Source organism: Colletotrichum fructicola (genome assembly GCF_000319635.2).
Source record: "Colletotrichum fructicola Nara gc5 chromosome Unknown KSG_Nara_v1_contig09, whole genome shotgun sequence".
Taxonomy (NCBI): Eukaryota; Fungi; Ascomycota; class Sordariomycetes; order Glomerellales; family Glomerellaceae; genus Colletotrichum; species Colletotrichum fructicola.
This window is the reverse complement of record NW_027094059.1, coordinates 2,400,778-2,420,074: the sequence shown is the minus strand read 5'-3', so window position 1 is coordinate 2,420,074 and position 19,297 is coordinate 2,400,778. Positions and strand designations below refer to the sequence as shown.

The following is a 19,297-nucleotide window of genomic DNA, read 5'->3' as shown; positions in this document are numbered from 1 at the left end:
GAGGCGGAGCAGGCGGTAATTATAGAAAGTTTCAGTGTGATAAGTTGGGTAGTTCTCAGAACCGGGAGAATCCTGACTCAGGAGCCAATCTCGTGACCGGCAGTGTCGGAAGCTCGAATTGTGCACCGTAGCCAAGGCCCCACTGCATGATCAGTATACGTTCTGTGAGTTGAAGTGATTTCCAGTTCTGGCGAGATGGGAGAGAGGACAGAATGGGCTGGGTTAGCTTCAGGGAGGGCTACAGAGGGTTTCGGAAGTCTTCAGAGGGCTTTGCAAAAGTTTCAGAGGACTTTAGAAAGGTTGGCGGCGGCTTCAGGGATGTACAGAAGACAGAGTGGAGAGGGTTAGAGGGCTTCAGAGGGCAGTGGGGGGAATGAAAAAGTCTGAGCTCACCTCAATTTTCGAGGGCACCAGAATTGTTGATTCCGGAGGAAGGGATCGACGTCAACGGGCATTTTGACGCCCCGAAGCCCGAAAGAAGCAATTTGAGAGGCTTTGAACGAGTTTGAGGGTTTCTTGGCGTCTTTCATGTTCGTCGCATGTGGTGTGGTTGCGCACCCGTAGTGTAGTTCCCTGCGCGCGCCAGATTGAGAGTCTGCGCCGCGCCGCGCCCCCATTAAGGTTCGCCATTGTCGCAGGCAGAAGTCAGGCCCGCCGTGGAGCTGAATTCCACACATGACGGGAGCGCCTCATTCGAACGGAACCTGGAACCGTCGGATGGGCTGCGCGAGCGGGACGGGCCGTGCCGCACCTCCCCAACTAGGGCCCCCCCACATTGCAACCCAATGGCAACGTCTGCAGCGCAGAGCATCTACCTAGGGGACAACCCTCAGAGTGCGGCTTAATCGCCCGTCTGAAAGCCGCCATCGCTGGCAGGAGGTGACGCGTGCGGCCTGGCGCGCTGAAGTCGGGCCAAAGCTGAAGGGAATTGAGTCGCTTCCGTTGAACACCGAGACCGACCTCGACCGATTTTTCGCCGAGGCAGACAAGATTCCCCAAAATGGGAGAGACAAGCTCGTTCCTAAGACAGGTGAGATCAACAGTGGAGACACGGCGCTCATGGATCTCAAGCCTGGAGAGCTGGCCGACACGGTGCGCCAAACAGGTTCAAGGAAGCGATTACGGTCATGATCGCAAAGCCTCACAAGGACCCGAGACTTCCGACAAGCTATCGGCCCATCGCCCTGCTCTGCCCCATAGCCAAGATTTTGGAAAAGCTGTTCGCAGTCAGACTCACGCGTCGGCTGCTGAACTCCGGCGTACTTCCCTTCGAACAGTATGGGTGCCAAGGGAGAAACACCAACCAAGCTCTCGAGTCACTGATCAACGCTGCTTACAACAGCTGGACTGATGGCGACAAGGATCGCCATGTGTCCGTTTACGCCCTTGACATCAAGGGCGCGTTCGACCGCGTTCGCCGTGCGCACTTGCTACGGATCCTGAGGGAGTATGGCGTTCCGGACTGGATGATCATGTTCGTCTGGTCGTTTTTGACTGACCGAAGCACAACCGTCCGCATGCAGGGAGCAGTGTCGAAGAAGTTTTGGGTGAACATCGGCATCCCGCAAGGAAGCCCGCTGTCCTCCATTCTCTTTCTCTTCTTCTCGATCCCTCTGCTCAACAAGCTCATAAGGGAGAAAGGATTGGTCTCTAACGAAAACGCTGCTCTGTACCAACTGAAGCGTTTTCTGATTGCCGCATTTGTTGACGATATCACCTTCTTAATCGTCTCCGACTCCGTCGAGAAGAACAACAAGGCCGCAGAAAAGTTGTACAACGCCTTGGTTGACTTTGCAAAAAAGGATGGCACCACATTCTCCGCTGATAAGACAAAAGTGATACACCTCTGTAGGGCAAGGCAGAAGTTCAACGACAGCATGCCTAACATCAAAGATGCTCCTCCGAAGGCAGAAAAGGCCATCAAGATTCTCGGGCTCTGGCTGGACTATCGTCTGACATGGGAAACGCACGTGACAAAGGTAAGCGAGCCTGCCGATGAGCACCGTCTGTCTTGTGACTGACCCTGCCTCGAAAGATTGTGAACAAGGCCCGGCTGAAAATGTTCAACCTACGTCGCATTGCTGGGTCAACTTTTGGCCCAGGACTCAAGAAGCTTCTGGACAGATACACTAGCGCCATTCTCCCCATCATCAGCTACGCATGTCCTGTTTGGTTCGCGGGGTATGACGAGAGGAAGTACACCGAATCTGGGAAACCGCCGGGTGGCAGGTGCCGGCTCTCGATCAGTGCCAAGCTTGTCAACAGGCTCGAGAGCGAGCACAACTACTTCTTGAAGCAACTGTCTGGGGCTTACGCCATGACCACCGGCTTCATCCTCCTCAAGGAGCTCGCAGTGCCAACGATTGCTGTTTTCCTCACCAGGCTTGTGCGAACCTACTGGGCTCAGGTCCTGGAGACGCGGTACGGGGGCAAGTTGCTGAAGCCCAGTGTGGCTTACCCGGACCAACACCCTTATGTGCTTGCCGCAGCTGATGCCTACAGCAAGGTTTTGCAACCGGCAAAAGACCGGCTCGAGCTGGAAGAGCCGGTCGACGAGGGTGCCAGGAACAGGAAGCTCAGACGACTCATCAAGTCCATTGCAGACGACCTCGTCACAGACCAGATGCAGACGGATTGGGTCGAGTTTGTCAACGTACGCAGCTGCGAGAATCGGTACTTCAACAAGTTCCCTCCAGCCCTCAGAGGGACGTGGGGGAAACACAACTTCAAGATCTACGAAGACTTGCTCAAGGCTCAGAGCACTATTCTGCTGCATTGCCGGACAGGTGTCAATGGCCTCAACGCATGCTTGAATTTCATGTCTTTCAAGGTACGTGCTGTGCTTCCTTCCTCCCTTCTTCTCTCCTCCCTTCTTCTCTCACCCCTTCTCTTCTCTCTCCCCCCTTCTCTCTTCTCTCACCCCTTCTCTCTCGCCCCTTCTCTTCTCTCTCCCCCCTTCTCTCTCGCCCCCTTCCCTCTCCCCTTTTCTCTCTCCCCCTCTTCCCTCCAATGTCCCCCCGCCTCTTCTTAATTCCCTCACTACCTGGCTCTCCACCCTCGATCCATCCACATCCATCTGCGGGGGTATACGAGACTGTGGAAATCTGTTCACACCGCTGAGGGCACCGCTCCACGGCTTGCACCCTTCTCCCGCACCCCCTGTCTCTCTCACACACACCTCTTCCACTGGCCTTTATCACACGCCTCTCCCGCTGTCCCGCTCGCCACGCCTCTGGCGCCATTCTTTGTGGGCACATGCTGTCACAAGTGTCTTGCACAGCCGATGAGCCCACACAGGTTGCGTGGCCCTGGCGGGACAAGTTCAGAGTTTTCACCGCGGTTCGGCGTTGTCGGTCAGCTTTCTGTCTGCTCGACCGTTCTCTTCGCTATCGGACGTCATCGAACTTTCGTCTTAACTCTGTTCTCGTCCCTCCACGTTCCCAAACCCGGGCGTCGTCGCCTCTCATCGACTTTTCTGCACACCTCTGTTCTTTTTCCCCTCCACGTTCTCAAGCCCAAGTCCTGTCGCCAAAACTCGACTGACTCACACATCTCAGCTGGCCCCCAGCTCTGTCTGCCCCTGCGGAGCCCGTCCTCACGACGCCAGGCACCTCTTCATGGAATGTCCCTTGTTGGCCGCCCCGAGGAAGCACCTGAAGGCCGCCATGCATGTCTTCTGTTTCCACGTCCTGGTCACCGACTACCCCGAGCTAGCTGCCAACTTCGCGATCCGCTACTTTTCGCTCGAGCAGTTCGCATGGACGGCAAAACGCCTCGTGAACCCTGACTTTGGCAACCTGCCAACGGGGGGGTCTTACGCTGGGGCTGGGGGAACAACATGGCTGTCCATCAGGCCGAAAGCTAGATAGAGTAGACAGCTTCCATCAATTCAAATGTTTCAACCGCAGGCCTCTGGCCGTTCACTGTGATTTTTACCTGCTTAGAGCGACAGACCTCCTAACTCCGCGCCTCCTGACAATACACACAGCCTTCGGTCACGTGATCGTAAGTAAGTCTTCCCCCCTCCGATCATTGAATCATCTTGACGTTCGAGTTGGACCAGCCTGACGACCTCCCAAGTCTCCGACCACGTCCGTCCGTCCTACCCATCGCCTCAGCAACGAGAAGCTGGCTGACCATTTCTGTCTCACGCAGCTCTCCCAACCTCAGCCGCACTTACATGTGCACGTCAGTCAGCGCGTTCTCTCCTTGCTCTCCGCGTTTCGTCCAACCGTGCTGACCCGTCTCCAAGCACCAGACAACTTCACCATCTTCAACTTCACTTCGGCAACGATGTGGTTTGTGATTACTCAATTACTGGTGCGTCGACCGTTTGCCCGGCTCTCAAGGAACGTCTCCCTGCTGACACTTTCATAAGCAGACTACTGAACTGTCGACCTATCCTCTCTCTCGCGCATCACCCGCGCCGCCGTCAGTGAGCCCACCTCCGGTGCACAGCTTGCCGAGCGCACCGCTGACCATCGATCAGAACACCGTCTCCATCACTGCTTCGCCGTCCGCCATGTAAGTCGGGACACACTCCTTTCGTCATGGCTGCTGCACCACTGAACCCTGCTTACCAGAGTGGCTTCTTTGGAAGCAAGTCGTCACTGTCGTTGGTGAGCAGCGCCCCATGTGTCGGCCGTCTGGTACTTTGTTGACTTGAGTGGTTCAAGCAGTCTTCTTGTTCGATCGGGCCGGCTGACGCCTTCGGTATGCCTTGCGTCGTCCGCGAACAAAGTGGTACGCTGAGCTGACAAGCCCAGAAGCAGCTGTGCCGTCGTCAGCAACGTTCTCTCTGTGTAAGTGAGTCACGATTCTAAATCTCAGAGGCGCGTTTGACTGACAGTTTCACAAGCAGTCGGCACAAGCCGTACTCACCGATGTTCGTAGGTTACTTTACCTCAAGGAGTGCTCAACATCAGCTCACTGCCCAGAAGCCCTAGAGGGCTGCCTCTGCCTTAGCATTGCGGAGGGCCTGTTCAAAGAAGGGCCACTCCATAGGGTGCGCGAGTACCCTACCCACCTCCGCTGCTAAGTTTGCGCGCTTGCCGTTGATCAAGTCGCGCGTCGCGAGGTCCCCTATAGGGGTATTAATGAGATCTCTCTTGAGCGTCATTCCGACCATACGTAAGTAGACATAGGATATATGATAGTATATACACTAAGTAAATTCCATGCAGGCTCTCTGTGTGTCTCGGATTGCGCGAGGAAAGAGCGGGTTTCATCGATCTGATCGATGTTAAACTCTATGGCGAGCCTTCGCGCGTTGTTTGTGTTGATAGGCGCGCTGGTAGGTAGTGTAACTTCTTTTAGCTAGTCACTACTCTAACCTCTACGTCAGGGCTCAGGGTATCTGTACGCGGGGTCGGGTGCCGACATCGTGAAGGTATGTTTTCTCTGGAATCTCATAGGCTTTACTAATTAAAGATGCTTCAGGTTTCTTGTGGGTTGTAGGTATGACCTGTGCTTCGTGTGATGCTCCTCAGTTCACACTCCTTCTCAGATGAGGACAGGTTGTTAACATGGGTTTGAGGGTGAGGAAGAGGAAGAGGGATGGGCGCAAGGCCCTGCGCGCAGGTATTGCATCAATCCCCATGCTTCTTGCTCCTTGCTAATGTGTTCTCTAAGCAGCAGAGCTTTTTATGCTTCTGGCTGTGAGAACCTCTTGCGACGACCTCTTTGGTTGAGGAGTCATCTCCGTTTGGTGGCGTTGTGAGTCAAAGTTCCTTCTGTATCTTAGATCTGGGCTGATCCGAGTCAGCGCAGCACCTCGCTGGAAGGTTTAGCGAAGCTGTCGTCAGTTGATATCAGCCAATTCGCGGTCACGAGCCTATGCTAATCTCTGCCAGGCCAAGCCATGAGAGCCTCAGTGACCCCTTCGGCCCCGATGTGATCGGCCCCGCTACGTGCGGAGCCGTTGCTGTTCCGCCGGTCTATTCGGCCAGGGCGCGCGTTCGACTTTGTGCGGTAAGATCGTTGTTTCTTGGTATACCTGAGTCTAACTAGAACTGTAGGTGATGTTCAGAGGGTTTGCCTGCCAGCAGGAACGTATGGGGTTTCTGTACTGTTTTCCTTAATTGGTAGAGGGCACAGGTCAAAGTGCCCATACAGTGTTTCCAGAATTGTGCTCGCGCATAGGGTGAATTTTGCCGTAGTCTTTTTGCGGGGGGGCTGCGTCGTAACTACAAACTCAATAAAAGCGTTTGACCCGCTAAGAAATGCCTCCCTCCTGTATGTGAATGATGTCTTGCCTCAAACCATGTTTCCTGCCTGGCCTCAAGATCCACAGGCCGCACCTTGGTGAGAAATTGAGAGTAAGTGTCGAGTAGAGCGTCTGGCTTACGACCAGGCCGGAGCCCGTGAGTCACCCTGGAGATAGCTGTGACCAATGACTCCTTGTTGGAGGGCGAGGGCGTAACCTCGAGGATTTCTGACCTTTCAGGCCACGCCGGAAAGTTCGCGCCGTCTCCACTGTAGGTACAGCTGCAGCCGGAAACAGGACAGTCAATGTGTGTCCGACGCCCAATCCTATATAAGCTTAGTGCCTTTCCTCAGTCGAGCTTAGCCCCCAATCCTCACCTCTCCTGTCATCCACCAACTGCATCATTTTCCATCACCGCTAAATCCTTTCCCAACACTTCTCTACCATCTATCGTTATGGTTCATATATTTGATATTCCGCGCGAGGTGCGGGATCTGATTTATCTTCAATGCGTTTTGTCTGAGGGCGGCTACATCTTGGACTTCAACAGCAACAGGCTGAGATGTGCAGACGGCAAGCGCATTGACCTGGCGTTCATGCTCACTTGCAAGAAGATTGCAAGTGAAACCAGGGGACTGGCACTTTCATCGAAAGACTCAGTTCGATGGTCGTAACATTCACGTGAGGCCGTACGACTCCAACGATGGCGTTTGGGCGGACTCGGTGTCTCGTCCTGTGGCACTCTGGATCCTGGAAGCCCTCGAACTCGAACCCGCCGGAATGCCGCCTGGCGCCTTCACGTTAACCTTCGAGGGAGACCAAAAGTGCTCGGAGATTTTCCGCACAGTCGTGCAACGCGATGCTGCATGGCAAGCCGCAGTCGACCTCTCTCTGGAAAGGCAGATTCTCCCTTCATTGTCGTGGGTTACGAGGAGACTAGACGGATGGGCCCATATCGGAAGTCTGAGTAAGTGGCACGTTCTTGAAGGCTTCCCGCAAGCAGTGCAAGATATCGTGGCGGGTAAGTCCATTGTCAAGTGCAACTTCGACGTGGGCGAGGCATGGGATGTGGAGAAACTGGTTGAAGAGAGAAAGGACTGGACAATGAGCGATTGGAAAGAACGCTGGAAACGGGGTTTCGGCGTACGTTTCGACCCCGATCCGCCGTCGCCGAAATATCTACACCTCCTCTGCGACAACACATTCGAAACGAACGTCCCAATAGACCCTGCTGCTTTTTAGAGACCAAGGAGCTGGGTGTGCTGGAGTTATTGCGACAATTTGAACACGCTCAGGTGTTTTCGACACATCTATTCACTATACGAGAAGAGAAAGATATTATTAGGTTCTTTGAGTAGGTACTAATAGAAACCACGTTATAAACCAGTGTGCATTTCCAACCGCTGTTCTCGTCAAGGTTACAAAGCCGGGTTCCAAAATCTTGAAGGTTTGTCCATGGAGTCTTCGACAGGTGCAAATGATCTGAAGATTCGCCCTCTTTCCGTAACTCGTTATGAGGCGCGCAGTGTGCTTCACTCGATGGAATGGACGAAACGTGACAAACGCGGTCTGGACGTGGGCCCTTAGCCTACACGATAGCAAGGTCTCTTCTCACGCACTTTGCAGCGTCCGTCTATCGAGAGTTAGAAGAACGGAAATAGAGTTGCGGATTGATTGGGGGAATGGGTCGTAGGATGTCAGCTTACGGTGGACTCTTTTCTAGCAACACCCAAGTCTTGCCAACCCGAGGCAAATTGATGATAGTCTAGACTTTAATAGCTGTTGAATCCTGAGATGCTTAATCCTGGGTGCTTGTCGACTTGACCAAATCGCGGCCAGAGGAGGAATCGTTCGCACCAGCCTCAAGGCTCGCTTTCCAAGAGCAGACTTTTCGAGGCCCAAACCCCTTGCGGTATTGAAGATTGGTCAGGTCCTTATTCTGGTTATCAATCATATTTAAAGAATGTAGCCTTTGCGCCCGTGACGACTTGTCTAGCCAAGCTATGTCTGAGCTGTCGCCCTTCTTTCTCATGGGCCTGTCTAGACATTGATTTGGGAGCCCCAAAGAAGCCCCAAAGATTGGTGAAAATAAAGATGGCTAAAAAAGCGTAGAACCATTATGACACTTCGGCCCCATCTTCTCAAGTATGAAGTGGTATATGTCATAGATCCAAAGGTTGGAATTTCAACGGCTGGATCGAAACGCGGCAGGCCTCAGGAATTCGATGCAAAATTGCAACGAGTCCACCTCAGGACGAGTACTGTGATGAACCGCTGGGGAAAGAGAAGGCGGAGCATTAAAGCATGAGAGATCTGCTTTTGGTTGCTAGCTGAAAGAATCCCTAGTATGGGCACCGCAACTTGGTGGACGATGATTTCGCAAGCGTCCGAGCGTGTGGCTCAACAGTCTGAGCAGCAAGGATTCGATTACGCGGTTTCAACAGACCTTGAATAGGCATCCGAGGAGCTTTAAGCTGCAAAGGCCGAGTGGAGAACAGAGTGCTCTTTCACACGCAGAGATGCTGACACTGAATTGAACAACCCCAGCGCCGTGACGTATGGGACGACCCCGCCGTCGGAAACCCGCCGCCGGCAGCACGGACCCGCATCGGGCGACTGTCCTCCGCGACCCCGCCGTCTCCGGCATCCTGTCACCCCCTTGCATGACAGTGACATATCGAGGCCGGTTTCCAGCGCCCCGAAGCGTCCCGGCATTTTAACCTCACCCTGTCGTCAACTTGATCTTTCATCCAAGGCTTCGCTTTGCATCTCACACGTTTCTCTGCTTCACCAAGGCACTTGATTTAGCGGGATCCTTGCAATCAACCCACTCTCACAATGGGCGACCCCACGCCCCGCGACCAGCTCTCGAAGCGGGCAATCCCCTTCATGACCCTTGCCAACGGCCTGGAAGGTCTTCCCGGCGCAAAAGCTCGCACAGCATCCGTCTCTGACGACGCCATCTCCCGCTTCGCCCTCCCCGGGACAGCAGTCGCCACAGGCGGCACCGGTGCCATCGCCCTCTCCGTCGTGCGGGCAATGCTCCAGCACGGGCTCACCGGCCTCATGCTCCTCGACCTGGACGTCACATCCGCAGACGCAGTCACGTCAATCGCGTCCTTGCGCGAGTCCTTCCCCGACGCCAAGATCGAGGCCCTGTCCGTCGATGTCACGGACGAAGAGGGCGTCGGCAAGGCCATGGAGCGCGCTGCCGAGGCGCTGGGCGGAGTCGATTACCTGGTGTGCTTCGCCGGTGTCGTGGGCTGCGTGCACGCGCTGGAGATGCCCGCCGCGCAGTTCCGCAAGATTTTGGACATTAACACGACGGGCGCATTCATCTGCGCGCAGGCCGCTGCGAGGATCATGGTCCGGCAGGGGCGCGGCGGAAGGATCGTGTTCACGGCGAGTATCTCGGCGCACCGGGTCAATTTCCCGCAGCCGCAGTCGGCATACAACACGAGCAAGGGGGCGTTGTTGATGCTGAAGAGCAGTCTTGCGGCCGAGTGGGCCGGCTACGGGATCAACGTGAACAGCATCAGTCCGGGATACATGGACACCGTGCTGAACGAGGGCGAGGGACTGGCCGAGGCGAGAAGAATGTGGGTAGAGAGGAACCCGGCCGGCAGGATGGGCATGCCGGAGGAGGTTGCTGGGGTTGTCGTGATGCTTTGCTCAAAGGCAGGGAGCTATTTCAACGGAAGTGATCTGGTGGTTGACGGCGGAGGTGTTGTGTTCTAGAGCAGGGTCTGTAGATGGGTCAAAAGAGGGCAAGATCTGGACTTGGATGAATAAGTAGACAGAGGTGCATTCGATTTGAATAGAATATTTCATATTCCCCGCTTTTTCTCAAATGAAGTCTTGAACCCGATTGTATGATGCCAAGTTGGCAGGTGACAAACAAAAGATCTTGGGCTCGTCTGAGCTCTTGTAGGGCAGCAGACCATCCATCAGAGAACCCAAGCAAACAGAACCAATTATTTGTGTCCTGGCAGTCACCCTGAGGGAGCAGGTTTTGTCTGTCTGTGTTCATGCAATCTCTGACTGCAGGTTGCACCTTGCTCTGCTGAGTTCTGCAGCACGACCAGCCTTTGTCTAGTTTGACACCTGCCTGCTTCTTCAGTGTTGCCTGTGAAGAATTGAAAACGGACACCAGCAGTGAGACAAAGGTCGGTAACAGGCTTTGCGCACGACCCCACTTGAGATAAGGCACCTACCGCACCTTAGATAAGGCTAGTCGCGATCACGTGGCGTTATCGATACGCCTATCTTAGGGCACTTGAATTCTCGGACTGGGTCCCATCTTGACGTCGCCCTCCCGAAATTTGTTTCAGTGCCGAGTGCTGTTGCTCAAAGTCCAACGCGTCAACACCAGTATCCACACCACAACGCGTACACGATGAGCTCATACAGACCATCATACCCACCTCGGAGAGGTAATCGCGACAGCAATCGCAACCATGGCCGTGATCGCTACGAGTCCCGCCAAAGCCACCAGGGTCCTCCCGGGGCTGGTGATAGCTGGCGCAATCCCTGGCCAGAGGACCGTGAGTATCGCCGCCGTTCCCGATCTCGATCACCACCGAGGCACTCCGGCCACTATGATTCTTACAGAGGAGGCGACACAGGCCGAAGATCCGGTGGCTATGATGGCTACAGACCCGACTCGCGACCCCCTCAGGGCGACTTCACTTTCCGCATGGACAAGCCCTCCGGCGTGGGCGACATCGGCGACTCCTACCGTCCTGGACAAGGTAATGCGCGACGAAACGGTCGCGGTCGCGGCCGCGGCGGTCCCTATGGCAGAGGTCGTGGTGGATATCAGAAAATCATTCCGGCTGAGCGAGAGCTTCTGAAGTCTCGCCGCGACGGCGTCGATGAGAATCTCGTCAATGACGCCGATGGCGGCGCCAAGTATCGCGACATAGACGAGCTTTCGGACGACGAAGAGGCCGACATGGACATCTCGGACAACTCTGACGAAGACTCGAGCGAGCCTTCCAACAAGCGCGTCCGCCGCGACGACAACGACGAAAGCGGCAACAGCGTGCCCAAGTGGTCCAACCCAGATCCGTACACTGCACTTCCCCCGCCCGACGCCGACAAGGAGCGCAAGAAGAAGGACATGGTCAAGATGATTCGCAAAGCTCGCGTCGACGATTCTGCTGCCGACAAGCTAGCTGCGAGCACCGAGGCCGAGGAGTTTATTTCCTTTGACATGGATGGTGGCGATGATGGCGAGGAGGAGGAAATCATTCTGCCTCCTTCCAAATCGCCGACTCCTCCCCCGCCCCCGCCGTCCCTTCCTGCTCCTCCTCCCCCCCCTCCTTCCCTGCCTGCCGCTGCTGTGTTCAGAGAGCCGCCTACTGCTCCCCGCCACGACCAGGTCTCCAACGGTCACTTCAACGCTTCTGCCGCTTCTACGGCGCCATCCACCTCCGCCAGCAACCGACCGGCCCTCCCTCCGAAGCCAGTCGTGGCCGACGACGCACTCGGCTCGCGCAAGCGCACTGTAGATGACCAGATCAAACCACCCACCTACGGCCCTCTGAGGAAGGTGAACAAGATGCCCGTCGGTGGTGACATACTTCCCGAATGGCAAGTCACCAGACACGAGGACCCTACGCCCTGGATCAAGGCAGACCATTCCAAGTCGTCAGACATGAGCGTTTGGTGAGTTTGACAGTCCATCCCGGCAGCCCCATACTGACCCGTCTAAGGCTGCACAAGGAAGTTGTGGATTTCTACGAAATGGTCAGGCCTCGTGAATTTGAGCATGCCATGCGCAGCCGACTCGTCGAAAAGCTTCGCAGGGCCTTGAGAACGAGCCGCAACTACAGAGACCACGATCTCGAGCCGTTTGGATCGTTCATGTCAGGTTTGTATCTTCCCACGGCCGACATGGACTTGGTCGTCTGTGCTAAGCGCTGGATCAACGGCGGTCCTTCGGAGTTCTTTGGTATGAAGCCCCTCAGAAACTTTGGCAAGTTCCTGTCAAGCTGTAGAATTTCCAACTACAGCACCATGGAGTTCATTGGTCACGCGAAGGTGCCCCTGGTCAAGTACATTGACACCCAAACCGGTTTGAGAGTCGACATCTCGTTTGACCGTCTTGATGGTCCCCAAGCCATCAAGACATTTGCTGCGTGGAAGGAACAGTACCCGGCAATGCCTATCCTCGTCACCATGATCAAGCACTTCCTCGTCATGCGTGGCCTCAACGAGCCTGTCAACGGAGGCATCGGCAGTTTCACCGTCACTTGCATGGTCGTCAGCATGCTTCAGCTCATGCCCCAGGTTCAAAGCCGAAACCTCGTCCCTGAGCATCACCTTGGTGAAATGCTCATGGAATTCTTCGATCTTTACGGAAACAGATTCGACTACACGAACACGGCTATCCGTCTGAACCCTCCCGGTTACATGCACAAGGTACGTCCCCCGTCCGATGCGTTGGCATGGTCCTAACACCCCCATCAGACCAAAGTTCCCGATGTCGTCTACAAGAATCGCGACCGACTCTCCGTGATTGACCCTAACAACCCTGCCAACGACATTTCGGGCGGCTCTAGCAACGCCGGCCGCATCTTGGGAGAGTTCCGTTACGCGTACCAGAGGCTACAGAAGAGAATGGCAGAGCTGTCGCAGCTTGGCTCCCGCGCCAGCCAGCCGACCAGCATCCTGGAGGCGATCTACGCCGGCAACTACTCATCGTTCCGTAACCAGCGCGCACACCTTCGCAGACTTCACGACCAGTGACTGAAGATGATGGCGCGATCGAGAGACGTGAACGATGGTTCGACATGTGATGTTGTTCAAATTCGGCGGGCTTCTTCGAATGTTGTGGGGAGGACTTCTCAGGCTACAGGAACATTTGCTATACACACTGCGTTGCTTACACGGGGTACGGACAAGGCCTCCGTACAGAAAGTAGTACGGAGATGGAGTCAGGAGAGGCGGTTGTTTTCATCGATACCCCCGTTGCCCTCCGCCCGACCGATCAGCGCCGGGCTAGAGACTTTCAGAGGTTTTTGCAGTTTCATTTTGACGAAACGAGTTGTATGATAACGGGGAAGTTGGCGGCATGGATTGACTTTACAGGCCCGGGTCTCTCTACGTCCTCTGGTACGGGCCGCCAACTCTTCACGGCACGGGCCAGCCCTAGTGGGCATTGAATGAAAGAAAGGACATTCTACATTAGAAAGCTAACCGATGCAGCGTTACCGGTCCCCATCGCGGGAGCGGTAGAACGCCAACGCCAACGCCTGCGCTCCCTATTTCATACTGACGATTCACAGGACTGTTCTCGCAGCTTCTTCGGAAGCTTGCGCGGGCTCTTCGCGATGAGGCGGTCTGGGTCCCTGGCGACGGGGATCCGGTCCGGTGATGACTTGCAAACCTGGCAGCGTCCTTTCGGGGCGCCGCCGCTTTTCTCACTGCACTCTGCTGCCTTGTGCACGGATGTGGAGAGGAAACGGTCTCTGGACCTAGTGGATTGTATGGTGCATGCCATGAAAGGGCGGCCATGGAAGACCTGGTTGAGCGGCAGTGAACGATCGTCGAGATGAGTCTTAGGCATGTTATTTGGCTGTCCATCAGGCCAGTCGAGTATTGGACTTTCCCGTATGAGTCTTGCGACATGGAGACAAGTCACGTTCTGCCAGACACCGACCCCTGCACCGGTGCCATCTCGTCGCAGAGCTTGCTAGCATGCTATTCACGGGCAGGCGAAATGAGTAGACTGTCTGCCGCTCAGCCCTAGGGTGGCGCTGACGACAGCCAAGCCGCAACCGAGACGAATAAGAGGAGTGCTGACATGAGGAGGAGCCGGGTGTCCCTTGTCCGCCGAGTTCGCTGCCACTGATTCCCGACTGGGAGCTTGTCAGGGTAACGAGCTCAGGCAGGACATCTTCGACCTCTGCGTTCGCTGGCTGGCTTCGTTGGTCAGGCAGCTGCGAGGCTGTACCTTGACCATCAGCTTTCCCCGCGAAGGCAAGGGACAGCATGCGGAGAGGTTCGCAGAGCCTGCAATCGGAGCGAAGCAGCGCCGAGATCACGTCGAGGTGGTTGCGGCTAGTTGACCAGGCAAGATGGAGACGAAGCAGATGGACCGTTTGCTTGGGACCGTTGGCAGGCGTGCATGGCAGCATTTGACAGATCGGGGTCCCGGCGACAGGCCGACGGGGGGGTTACATTGTCGAAAGCTTCTCGCTTTCGTGTTTCTTGCGGTAGGCCCTGTCGTGCCGGGGCATGGGCGTCGCACCGAATCGGCGCGAGAATGCACGGAATGAGGATGTCCTGTAGCTTGATAGCGACCAAGACGGAGATACTTGGAGCACGTAACTCAGACTTCGGGGTAACGTTGCAGCGCGGATTCCTCCAAGTATGAGAGGGCGCGCAAGTGACCGAGGCGTGGGCAGGCCGCCGCAAAGGTCTTCAGTTTTTCCTGCGCAGAGTGACAAGAAGAACTTTGTGAAATGAGTCGGGTCGTGAGGTGCAGTAGTGTAGACGACTTATCGATCTTCAGCAGACAGGTTGGTGATGGGGGGCCATCCGGTGGTGGGCCGTACTTCGGGTCGTCTGCGGCGTGCCTCGGCCGATGCCAGGGCAAAATCGTCTTCTTCGGCGCGATGGTAGAGGGTGGTCTGGGATTCCGGATCTCTCACCATGTCTGCCAAGAAGGACGTTGCAAATTTTTTTCTCTCCCGTTGACCAGATGGATTCTGCACGGAAAAGCGTGGGCATGGGCAGCTGCGACGGGTTGAATGATTTCTTCGCAAGCGGTCCATTCAAGGTGCGGGAGGCAGGCGAGCTTTCAGTGGGCTCAGTTTAGGTAATGGAGCCTGAAGCGACGACAGCCAATGGGTATCTCAGAAGAAAAGTCTGGGTTGATGTACATGGTATGAACGACCCGTCTCGGAGATGTGGTCCGACAAATGGCCCGCAAAACAAGGACGGGAGGCAGACGTTTGTGGGTCTCCCGGTCGAGCTCGGGGGGCATTCCCCCGCATGTGCTCCATCAAGCAGAGAGGTGCCTTATGTATTCATTATGTGCAATACCTTGGGTGGTGGCATGAGATGTTTGGTGACCCTCCGTCAGGCAATGGATTTGTGAGGAAATGATGTATTTGTCCTCTGCGAGCGTGTGGCACAGGAGTCACGAGGTATGGACGCGGTCGTGTTCTCGGTGGATTGGGCGCGGTGTGCGGTCTGCAGTACAGGTTTTGCGATCTTGGCCGGGGGAGGAGGGCTTCGATTCGATCGCGGCACAGCGGGTGGGTGGCTTGCAGGAGGGCGTTTGATGTGCAGTAGTAGCTGCGGCATAACGGCGGCAGAGAGGCGGGCTGGCGCTGGTCGCCTACTGTTGATACCGCTTTAGGGGATGTCTTGGGAGGATGTAAGATGAGGCCGGTGGCTTGTGAAGGGAGCGAATAGGGAGGGGGGAATGTCGAGTCACAGTGTGGGAATAGTGAATGGTTACATGCCCGCAAAGACGAGAGAGGTGAGGAACGGGGAAGCAGGAGCCATGCGTGGAGCACTGCTGCGGTTTTTGCCAAGAGGCTAGCTCTTCTGTCCAATTCTACAGATCACGGGACAGCGAAACGAAGGCGAAGGAAGGACGCGCCAACGGTGGTACGACATCTGCCCGTCTTTGGCCCGGTCTGTCACCGCAGGGTAGGGCACTTTGGACGGCGTCTGTTCCTCGTGTCTTTCCCGTCCGGGTATCATTTGCCAAAGAGCTAGCTGCCTGTCATTCAGTCTGTGCGGTCGTTTGGTTTGACTTAAGGTACCTAAAGTACCTTAACTTACCTCACTATATGCCTTGCCTTATTGGTAGCATGTGTGTCTTTTTTGTGGCTATTCACGTTTCCTTCGGGTGCGGGGAAAAGCGGCCGTGAGGATTGGCCCGTCGCACGAGGGAGGGTGAGTGTGGTGTCTGCGGAGGTACGTACCCGACATTGAACACTGAAGGATCCAATGCCTGCACCGACTGAGGTGACTGGAGCTCTCTCCACGTCCCCACTCCACTGTCTTTTCTGCGGGGCTCAATATTTTGGCGACTTCACTAACAAACAGCCAGACCACAACGAACGACACTGGACAGACCACACAAGGCAGACCAGGCTGCCTATCCTACCCTATGGATCCGTACGTACGATGAACGGCGGTACTCATCTTTGCAGCACCACCAACACGAGCACAGCATGAGACATTCAGGATCCAACAGCTCCCAAGGCTCACGGTTCAAGGCAACCAACACCGCCCGTGTGGCATTGGATCTGGCCGAGCTTTTCGTCTCGCTGCAATGTCGCTGCAATGTCGCTGCAGGCTCACGCCCTTGGCCTTGTTCTTGCTTGGCGGCACCATCGCCAATCGTCCCATGTCTTCGGCCACTCGCAGCCCCTTACCGCCAGCCCTCTGCCCCTCTCCCACTTAGGTTTGCGACTCTGACGCTGCTGCCCTTCTCCGCACTTTGCCTCCCACACCCAATCCCAGTCCCCGGATCATCAATGGATGGCACTTTGGGGGATCAGAGGTGAGGAGATGGGAACTCCTGATTCCCCACGACGCACACTGCCAGTGTTGGCTGTTCCCCGCCATGTTGGACCATCCTTCTCGAACCTCCTCGCCCGACTCCAAGGATTGATCATCACCCTCTCGCTTCCTCCACGCCTGCGTCCATCCACCCTTGACCGATCGTATACCACGGGACGGCCAATCCTCCACACCAACCTGGTCAACCCCATGCGCCAACTTTTGCATTCGGTCCGTCCAATCCATCGCCCAGGGGTTCCTCCTCTGCCGAGACCGTCCAGTCCAATGTCAGTCGACGCCGCATCCCGGTGCGACGGGGGTCGCGTCCTTTCCAGCTTGTGACTCGGAGCTCATTACATGAGACATCTGCACCGTCCCGTCTCTGCCTTGTCCTCCCCTGCCCTGCTTCCAGACTGCTACTTTAACTTTCGGACGCGCCCACCTGCGAGCCCTCTAGAAGAAAACCACGAGGGTTCCCTTCATCAACCCAGTCCATCTCATCACACATCCCGCAACCTGTCCTACACAGACTGGTACTCCGACGACAACACAACTGGATATACCTCACACAGACTCGCCACGCGCGGCCGTGAATATGTGGAAGTTTACTAACGTCTACGCCATTTGCGGCTTTGCCGCCATTGGTACGCTCCAACCTCGTTCTCACTTCTGCCAATTCTAACCATGCCCAGGTGGCGGACTCTTCGGCTTCGATATCAGCTCCATGAGCGGTGTTCTCGGGACTCAGGCATACAAGCGATACTTCAATGACCCCAAGGAATATGCCCAGGGTGGTATTACCGCCGCCATGCCCGCCGGCTCCCTCGTCGGCTCCCTCGTCTCCTCCTTCATCGCCGACAAGTACTCCAGAAAGATCGCGCTGCAATTCTCCTGCTTACTCTGGATCCTTGGCGCCATTCTCCAGTGCGCTTCCGTCAACGTCGCCATGCTCTGCGTCGGCCGTGTCATTGCTGGAATGTGCGTCGGTATTGCCTCATCCATCGTGCCTGTATATCAGTCAGAGATCGCTCCCAAGGAGATTCGGTAAGCCATTAAAAACACTGAGAACTTCAGGAGAGTCATGCTAACGATCTCACAGTGGTCGCGTAAGTTCTTGACGAGGTTTTCCCTCTAACCATTGCCATGCTCATACTTCTTTAGGTCGTGAGTTTGCAACAATGGGCCATCACTTGGGGTATCCTTATTCAGTACTTCATCCAATACGGGGCTGCCTCGGGTATTGGAGGAGGCCCCAATGACCCAGATCAGCCAACCGCAGCTTTTCGCATTCCTTGGGGCGTGCAAATGGTGCCTGCCATCATCCTGTTCTTTGGTCTCTTTTTCTGTCCCTACAGTCCTCGTTGGCTCGCCGCTCACGACCGCTGGGACGAGGCGATCAAAGTCCTCGCGAGCCTCCACGGACACGGCGACGTGAACCACCCCAAGGTTCTTGCTCAGTATCAAGAGATTGAGGAGGCTCTCCGCTTCGAGCGCGAGGAAAAGATCAACAGCTTCAAGGCGCTTGTAGCCCCCCGCATGTACAAGCGTGTGCTCTTGGGCATGAGCATTCAGATGTGGTCCCAATTGAGCGGAATGAACATCATGATGTGTAAGTTGACAGTCGATGCTTCGAAGTAGGAAGATGAGAAACTGACATCCAATAGACTACATCGTCTACATCATGCAAGGCGCCAACATGGGTAACCCGCTCATGACCGCCTCCATCCAATACGTCATCAACGTCGCCCTCACCCTGCCGGCCATCCTCTTCATGGACAGGATTGGCCGTCGTCCCCTACTCGTTGGCGGAGCTTTCATGATGATGACCTGGTTGTTCATCTCCGGTGCCCTGCAGCAATACTACGGCCAAGCCAACGTTGGCGACCTGGTCACTACCGAGAACGAGTCTGTATCCTGGATCATTGTCGACAACCACTCCGTCTCAGCCGCCGTCGTCTCCTGCTCGTACCTCTTCGTTGCCACGTTCGCCACCACCTGGGGTCCCGTTTCATGGACTTATCCGGCCGAGATTTTCCCCAGCAAGATTCGCGCCAAGGCCGTCTCTCTTGCGACCTCCACTAACTGGTTCTGGAACATGGTTTTGGCGTTCGCCGTGCCACCTCTGTTGTGGAACATTGTAAGTCCACGATAAAAGCTATCCGGAAGACGAATGCTAACCCATCTGCACAGAACTACAAGATGTATTACATCTTCGCCACCTTCAACGCCTGTGCCTTCCTCCACACTGCCTTCTTCGCTCCCGAGACCAAGGTTCGTATGCTTGTTCGCAATTCGATCTACTGGACGCTAACAGCTCAAACAGGGCTTCACCCTCGAGGAGATGGACGACGTCTTCAACTCCGGCCTCCCCGCCTGGAAGACCCACAAGAAGAAGTCCCGCCTCGACGAGCTCGAGAACGAGATCGCCACCGGAAACCTCAAGGTCGCCCGTCCCCACGGCGCCATCGAGACAGAGGACGTCGCTCACGAGACCGAGAAGAAGGGTGCCGGCGCCGTTTAAAGACGCGATTCGTCTACTTGCTATATATAATATCTACGCGG

The 19,297-nt window shown here is 55.6% G+C and overlaps 5 protein-coding genes across 5 annotated transcripts; all 5 read left to right on the top strand.

Moving 5' to 3' along the window:
* Positions 1-1,127: 1,127 nt before the first annotated feature.
* CGGC5_v014958 (putative RNA-directed DNA polymerase from transposon X-element) lies at positions 1,128-5,896 on the top strand (the record flags this gene model as incomplete). The annotated part of the gene is made up of 16 exons (XM_066153177.1): positions 1,128-1,979; positions 2,036-2,830; positions 3,558-3,811; positions 3,989-4,005; positions 4,253-4,320; positions 4,382-4,435; positions 4,490-4,524; positions 4,767-4,802; positions 4,859-4,885; positions 5,089-5,130; positions 5,184-5,293; positions 5,345-5,389; positions 5,440-5,457; positions 5,547-5,580; positions 5,632-5,657; positions 5,853-5,896. The coding sequence occupies 16 exons, from the start codon at positions 1,128-1,130 to the stop codon at positions 5,894-5,896; spliced, it is 2,457 nt and encodes an 818-aa protein (XP_066007528.1).
* A 1,089-nt stretch (positions 5,897-6,985) lies between these two features.
* CGGC5_v014957 (uncharacterized protein) lies at positions 6,986-7,447 on the top strand (the record flags this gene model as incomplete). The annotated part of the gene is made up of 1 exon (XM_032025257.1): positions 6,986-7,447. The coding sequence occupies one exon, from the start codon at positions 6,986-6,988 to the stop codon at positions 7,445-7,447; it is 462 nt and encodes a 153-aa protein (XP_031878172.1).
* Positions 7,448-9,043: 1,596 nt separating this feature from the next.
* On the top strand, positions 9,044-9,943 carry CGGC5_v014956 (putative NADP-dependent mannitol dehydrogenase; the record flags this gene model as incomplete). The annotated part of the gene is made up of 1 exon (XM_032025256.1): positions 9,044-9,943. The coding sequence occupies one exon, from the start codon at positions 9,044-9,046 to the stop codon at positions 9,941-9,943; it is 900 nt and encodes a 299-aa protein (XP_031878086.1).
* Positions 9,944-10,601: 658 nt separating this feature from the next.
* On the top strand, positions 10,602-12,958 carry PAP2 (Poly(A) RNA polymerase protein 2; the record flags this gene model as incomplete). The annotated part of the gene is made up of 4 exons (XM_032025255.1): positions 10,602-10,749; positions 10,831-11,875; positions 11,923-12,631; positions 12,680-12,958. The coding sequence occupies 4 exons, from the start codon at positions 10,602-10,604 to the stop codon at positions 12,956-12,958; spliced, it is 2,181 nt and encodes a 726-aa protein (XP_031878079.1).
* Positions 12,959-17,330: 4,372 nt separating this feature from the next.
* Positions 17,331-19,256, top strand: mfs1-2 (MFS glucose transporter mfs1; the record flags this gene model as incomplete). Its single annotated transcript, XM_032025254.1, has 7 exons — positions 17,331-17,379; positions 17,428-17,779; positions 17,835-17,841; positions 17,897-18,344; positions 18,400-18,872; positions 18,926-19,006; positions 19,059-19,256. The coding sequence occupies 7 exons, from the start codon at positions 17,331-17,333 to the stop codon at positions 19,254-19,256; spliced, it is 1,608 nt and encodes a 535-aa protein (XP_031878121.1).
* Positions 19,257-19,297: the final 41 nt, after the last annotated feature.